Below are 7,280 nucleotides of genomic sequence, written 5' to 3'. Positions count from 1 at the left end.
AATTAAAAAATAGAAATAATGCAGGAAAGCCTGTTTTAACATACCTTGCAACTACTGAAAACTAAACAAAAACCAAAATAGAGTATCAAACCCTTCACTACTCCTCTTTCTACTTGTGTGATTAGACAATAGGAAAAAGGAGAGCCTACACTATATCTCCTCTCTGTGCCTTTTAAGATAGAAAGTTAAAAAAGACACTTAATATTCTTTCTTTTATTGTTCATATAACTCAGCTGCAGAAGATAGAAAGGATTTGGGAGATAATTTGAAACAAAATATAGTTAAAAAATTTTTTACACAAAATGAACATGTCATATCAAGCTATGTTTTCTAAATAACATATACTTTATAAAAGAGAAAATGAACTGAAGACATGTAATTTAGAAACCTGTTAAAGAGTCCACACAGTAGAGAAGACACAAAGTCAAACCACATCAGTGAAGCCACTTTTATTTTTATTTTTTCCACATAGATAACTTCATGTCAGCTACAAAAATCATGAAATTAAGAACTGATCGTGAAACTGCAAACTCAAAACCACTGGAGTGATAAACAGGTTCCCCCCAGAGGACTGTTAAAAAAACAATAACCAGAATAGCATGAATTCATATTTAAGTATTAAACATGTCATATATTTTAAAATAATAAATATATAACAGCAGTAGAGAAACTAATAGCATAAACAGCATGGAGTATATTTTATTTTTTAAGACAGATGAAATTTCTAGGCACAGTTTTAGGCATTAAAGAGGACACAGAGGCATAGGTTAGTGTGTGCTGCTCTGTACAAAAATACAGTCTGAATAAATTACATTGCTAGCCATACAATTAGACGTCACTTACCAGTCAGTTCATTGCATGTTTAATAATATACAGGTACATGCTAATCCATATATATCATTTATATTTCAAACACATAGGTCTCTCTATATTTATGTCTTTAAAATTTACATGTTGAACTTACAAAAAGCTAAATTGTTGTGCAAGAAATCCAAATAACTAGCCCTGCTGAGTACTTTATGCTATATGTATGTATGTATATCTCTGTCTCTCTCTCTAAGATAAACAATGGGATTGTAGTTAATAGTTTGGCTTGTAAGAAAACATTAAACAAACCTAAAGCTGCAAAGACATAATGTTATTGTGAGTGAAAAATTCACTTGTGTTGATTCTGATAGACAAAACAGTATTTTGGATGAGCAATGACAACTTTCATGTTATATTGAACTTGTTAGTAATGAAACACTTTCAAATATTAGTGATGGTAGAAATATAGCATAGGGCTCTTCACTGGGAAGGGGAAAAAAGTTATATAAGAAATCTACTTCTCAGTAAACAGCAAATATGTGTGCCTTAGCTTATACTATATTCTGTCACTTTCCAGCTTTTCATATTGACAGAGAATGAAAACTTTGTAAGACTCAAGATATGATATTGTTCTAACAGCACACTGCATCCTCTACTAGGACTAAGAAAAGTGCCTCATTGATGTCAGCACCAAAGTACTGTTTGTCCATTATTCAGGAATAAAGAGATTCTCTCCCAGTAAAGAGTGTTTAGTAGCTGAAATCCCTTTCCAACAAATACCGTTATTTCTCATGCTGCTCTGATAATATGCAATTAACAGCAAGATAGTCTGGCCCAGATTTTACTATTTCTCAAGAAAATTGCTTCAAAAGATTCTATAATAGTAATATCTTTCTGGAAAATTTCCACTCATAGTTTCTTATGATTCTATACAGAATTATATACTTTTATAAAGGTTTCTCTCTAGGATGCATTTAATCATTTTTGTCTGTCATCGCTAAAATAAGAATAAGCCTGGTTTTTCAAATTTACTTTGTGATTCCATAGAAAAGTCACAAGATAAGAGGGTTTTTTTAAGCCTTTGAATAATAAAATAGTTTTGTTTTTTTCCTGTTGTTTTGGCAACAGTTCTTAAGACAAGCTGAAAGCAGAACTCTGCTTTGGGAGGTAAAGCAAATTATTAAATACTATTGATGTGGTCCTGCTCTTAACAGATTTTGCAATATAACAGAACACAGGTACATTTTAAATGATTTCTCCAATGCTTCTTTCTGCAAGAGGGCCAAATAGTGTCTTTGTTAACAAAAATAATTATTTATAATTTTTATATTAGAACTGTATATTTGATATAAAAATATGTTTACAATTAAACTAACCAAATTTGTATATTAAACAGGATTAACACAAGTTTGCAGTGTAAGACTCGTTGCAAGCTTATTCCCTATTATTGATAGTTCCTTCCATTTGACCAGTCAATAAATGATTCCCTTACTATAAATCCATCATAATTGTGTGCACAAATCAGTTAGCCCATTAGTTAACTTCAGAGGACCAGGTGATAACCAGATGAATTCTACTCCTCTATTGACATTTAGACATTTATATAAATCTATCACTATTCCTTTATTTTTTAATGAAGACATTTAAAATACTTGGAAAAAAAGCAGCCTTCTATTTTAATGAATTTTAAACAAAATGATCATCCTAATTGCTACTCTTTTTTGAACTACAGGGCTTACAGAAGAATCATTAATTTTCAGATTAACACCATTTCAGTTTTTCTTCTTATACAATTCTATTAACACTTTCCAGTGAAACAGTAGAGAACATAGAGCAAAAGCTTTAGGGTATATGCACTTTTGTATGGTAAATAAGTGTGAATACCGATCTAAGCCTCTTAAAAATGTGTACAAGGTTAGTGTTCAAATCACTTCACTAGAGCAAACATTTATTTTATGTGCAAAAGGCAAATGCATGTGTAGGGCTAGGGAATAACTTATTACCATTTATACTAATGGTTCACCTTCTATAAAAATATTTAAGCTTGTTACATATGCACAACTGTTTGCTGTAATGTTTGGTAAGTGATTTAAAGGGTACTTAGGACAAAAGCAACTCATGCATATTTCTTTCTAGTTGCCCCAAGGAAAGTAGAGACTCAATTTTTCCTCATTCTAGATATGGCTGAGGCAAAATTTCTAACCACATAATGAAAAGCACATGTCTCCAAGTCTTGACTTCCTTCCCAGGGAGATGCTGATTGCCAAAGCATAACCTCCCTTTAAAACAAGTATTCTTGAAGGTGGAATATGTATCATTAACCAGTTACATTCAGAACCCCCATTAGATGCTGAAGGGAAGTTCACTTTTCAAGAGTTCACTCAAGCAAATAACCAACGGCCAATGTAGTCACTGGGTGGGATAAGCAGGCGATAAGGACTCTAACAGAGGAATCCTTGTCAGCACAATGGAGCTTCTAAACGTTGCTTATGCCAGCTGCTCCCCTGCAGGCAATAGAAGATTCAGGCATTTCTCATTCCAACTAGTTTCTCACAATGGTTGCTGTCATATAGACCCTTCACTTGTCAAGAAATGTGACATGAACATATTGGAAGTTTGCAGCATTTGCCTATGTCTAATCAGCTCTCTTAATTTGTGCAGGTCCCTAAAATGGATGTAAAAGCTGGTTATGATGTTGACAGCCAAAAGGCAAAAGATATTAAATCAACTGAGCAAACTGCTTGATGCTCCACAAGTGTTTTAGAAAATAGTGACTTAGAAAAGATGCAGATGTAATCCTTTTGTTGGATGGTTGATTTTTTTTAAAATTTTAGACTATTGGTTCTAGTAGTAGTCTTCGTAGTTCTTAGGGTTCAGGCAATAAAGGATGGCACCCCCAAACGAAAATATAGTTGCACCCCAGGCCAAGCCATAACCCCAATTGAACTCATGGTAAATTTTCAAGCTCACAGTTTCAATGAACTTGATTGGGTAAAGGACCAGGCTGCAAACCTGTAAAACAACTAAAAAAAAAGCAAATCAAAATTAGGAAAATGTTATTTACAGGAAATAAAATGATATACAAATATACATATGTATGAGAATTACACTTTAATCAAATAAACAAAAAAGCCAAAAAATTTGAAGCATTGCTTATTCTAGATGGTACACTTCAAAATATTGACAACTTTTTCTGTTTAACACTATTTCACAGTACAGTAAGAATTACTCTATTAATAATTAGCAAATCACTATAATAGTATTTGATGAAATAATTAGTGTAATATAATTTATATGAGCATACAAAATAATGGTTCTCACTTTACAAACACATATATAATTATCACTATTATGGCAAGTAGTACTAGTTTAGCTAAACTGTTTCACTATACAACACCTGTAAATAGCTTCCCAAGAATAGTGACCCCAAATAGCAGCTAAAAACCCTTGTTATTTATTTATACTCTTGAGAAATTGGGGACTTTGAATTCATCTGTACTGATGAAACTGGTGTACCTGTGATTCAAGATGTGCTTTTGTTGCTGTCACTTCTCAATATCATCTAACTCAGCCCAATATTCCAAGTCCTACCTTGATGTCCTTACTCTGATCAAAAACTATTTTTATTCTTTTCTTTTCATCCAGTCCATACCTCTCATCTTTTAAAATGGGTTCAAAAGTCATCTTTGTCAAGAAGCCACACCAACTTACACCCTTATTAGATATAACAGGTATAAATATATTATATATTTATTCCTCACCTACTTTCAAAAAAGAATTAAGTCTATGAAGGCATGGGAGGTAATCGTACTAGAAAACCTAAGTTAATGATGTCTACCACAATAGGGCACAAAACTTAGCTCTTACTTCTTAGTTAAATCTTAGTTCTTAGGCAGGGCTAAAGGGGAAATGTGATGAGTCATACTTAATAAAATAAAAGAAACCAGTTAATCGGGAAGGGGGAGGTGCTTTTTAAAAAAATATCTAAAATGCAGTCGGTATTTATCCAGTGGATATTTATATGGGAGACACTGGATTATATATGAGGTGATGTCTTCCATTCAAAATCATAACTTTCTATTGGATCAACTATTATATAATTTCTTTTTCTTTTTTTTTTTTTTTTTTTGGCCACGCCGCACGGTTTGTGGGATCCCCGACCAGGGATTGAACCCATGCCCCCTGCAGTGGAAGCACAGAGTCCTAACCACTGGACCACCAGGGAATTCCCTTCTATTTTATTTAAATCAATTTAATGAGAATTTATGGGATGCATCTGCCTTATTCTCTACTATATGATGGCTTCCACCCTCAAGAGACAATCTTCGCCCTGAAAAATCTGAGATATAGTAATATGTGACAGGGATTGGCAAACTACCAAATCTGGCCTGCTTTTTGTTTTTGAAAAAAAGTTATACTGGAACACAGCCAGGCTCATTCATTTATGTACTGTTCACACTACCATGGCACAGTTGAGTAGCTGCAACAGAAACCATGTGGCTCACAAAGCCAGAAGTATTTACTATCTGGCCTTTAATAAAAAAAAAAAAGTTTACCAACCCGATATATAACGTAAATTTTGGGTTAAAATAATTATTATTTAACTCATCTTAAAAATACCATAAATTCCAAAAATGTGAATGATTAAGGTGTAGGAGACAAGAATAAACTTTGACACAGTAAAAATGATACAGCTTATTACATTTTTTGAAAACAGCAAGAGGATGGATAGTGTGTTTAATTAAACTGGAATTTCCTGCTTTAAAATCTACTCTCATCTATTCTCAGTACCTGTAAAATATCATTAATACCAATATGACTAATGTTCCTAGAAAGTCTACATTAACAGTCATCTATCTCTGGCATAAGACTGATGAACTACAGAAAACTCATGAGGGGGCATGATTCCTCAAAATTATTACTTTCGATAACGCTCAGACTAGGGGTGAAATGACCTTTCTGGAAGCAGATATAAGAATTCCAAACATTTTTGCCATGTAGCTCAACACTGCTCTGGGCCAGCACTAGCCTACCATACTTCCACATTACTACTGACAGTGGATGGATAAGTAGGTCCATATAACAGGAGAATCTCTCAACATTCAAAACAGAAATCACACGTTGTTTATAGTTTAAAAATCTCAGAAAAAGTTTTAAGTCGTTGTTAGAACAATTAACAGCATATTATATAATCCACACTTCTATTTCCAGCCAGTAAGTGCTAAATGTGTATTAATTTAAAAACTGGCTGGCTCTGTGCCTTTGTGATGGAAAGGGTGCTTTCATGTTTTAAATGTCTTAAAACTAACAAGAAGTCAATTACTATCAACCATGAACTACAGAAAAAAAAAATCCAAAGTTACTAAGTAAATTAAAAAGAAAAGCATTTTTCTCCTTTGGTTTCTATACTCTGGTCACTAGTCAAATCATGACTGATCTTGCCAGGATATGATTGAAATATGAATGTGAATTAGAAACAGTAAAATTCATTTACTCATTCAACAAATACTTGAATGTTTCTAAAGTGACACAGTTTAAGGCACTGGTAACACAAGTTGCTACCCTCATGGCTAGGCACACCATTATCAGTAAATAAATATAGAATACGGCAGGTATTGCTAAGAGACGTGAAAATACAAGAAAGCAAGAAAACAAGACAGAGGGATGCAGGCTGCTCTTTTAGATGAGAGCTGAAGAAGGCCTCTCTGGGGAGGAGTCATTAAAGCACAGACCTGAATGAAGTGAGGGGTGTAGGTCAATGTAGTGGGAAGTGAGCGATCTTGGGTAGAGGGCACAGGCAGTGCAAAACTGATGCAGGAGCACACTGGGTACAGTGGAACATCAGTAAGGATGCTGTGGATGCAGTACAGCGGTACAGAGAGCAAGGAAGGGAACAGCATGAGATGAGATAGAAAAGACAGCCAGAGGCTCATTCAGGAATGGCCTTGTGAACCATGGTCAGGGGTCTGGATTTCATTCTAAATGTGATGAGCAACTGCAAGAGGAATGTGAACAGAGAAGTAAAAACTGATCTGAATTATATTCTAAAAGGATTATACTGCTTCTTTTGTGAATCAGCCAGTTCCTGGAGTGAGGTGTTCACCTATCCTGCTTTTAATATTCATTTCAATGTGTTTTATTTAGCAAATATTTGGTCTTCATGGTATAATATAATGATATAGTTTCCCTCTAGTGGGAAAAGTAGAAACACGACTCCATTAGGCTCCATTGGCTTCCTTCTCTCTCTTGAGCAGCTTTCTTAGAGATGGAACTTTATTGTGTTGTTTGCCAGATGAAAATAACCCTAAAATGCTTTATGCTTCTGAATTATTTTAATCCCTTTGGAATCACTGAGAAAAATGCATGTAATAGCAAAATTGAGAAAAAAATATAATCTTGCATTTGTAAATAATTTTCTTCATTTAATATAATATATAGATGCAGGTTAAAATGTTTCCTTGCCTTTCACAGAT

General features: G+C 33.8%; 1 protein-coding gene across 1 annotated transcript in view; it reads right to left on the bottom strand.

The window, feature by feature from the left end:
- Positions 1-434: 434 nt before the first annotated feature.
- The window catches only part of TMEM47 (transmembrane protein 47), a 29,293-nt gene continuing 22,447 nt past the window's right edge, over positions 435-7,280 (bottom strand). The window contains exon 3 of the mRNA XM_060138003.1: positions 435-3,830. Within this exon, the coding sequence (XP_059993986.1) occupies positions 3,652-3,830 (179 nt within the window). The 3' untranslated portion in view covers positions 435-3,651. The remainder of the gene's footprint in view (positions 3,831-7,280) is intronic.

This window comes from Lagenorhynchus albirostris, chromosome X (genome assembly GCF_949774975.1).
Source record: "Lagenorhynchus albirostris chromosome X, mLagAlb1.1, whole genome shotgun sequence".
In the NCBI taxonomy this organism is placed as follows: Eukaryota; Metazoa; Chordata; class Mammalia; order Artiodactyla; family Delphinidae; genus Lagenorhynchus; species Lagenorhynchus albirostris.
This window is presented reverse-complemented; position numbering and strand designations above follow the sequence as displayed.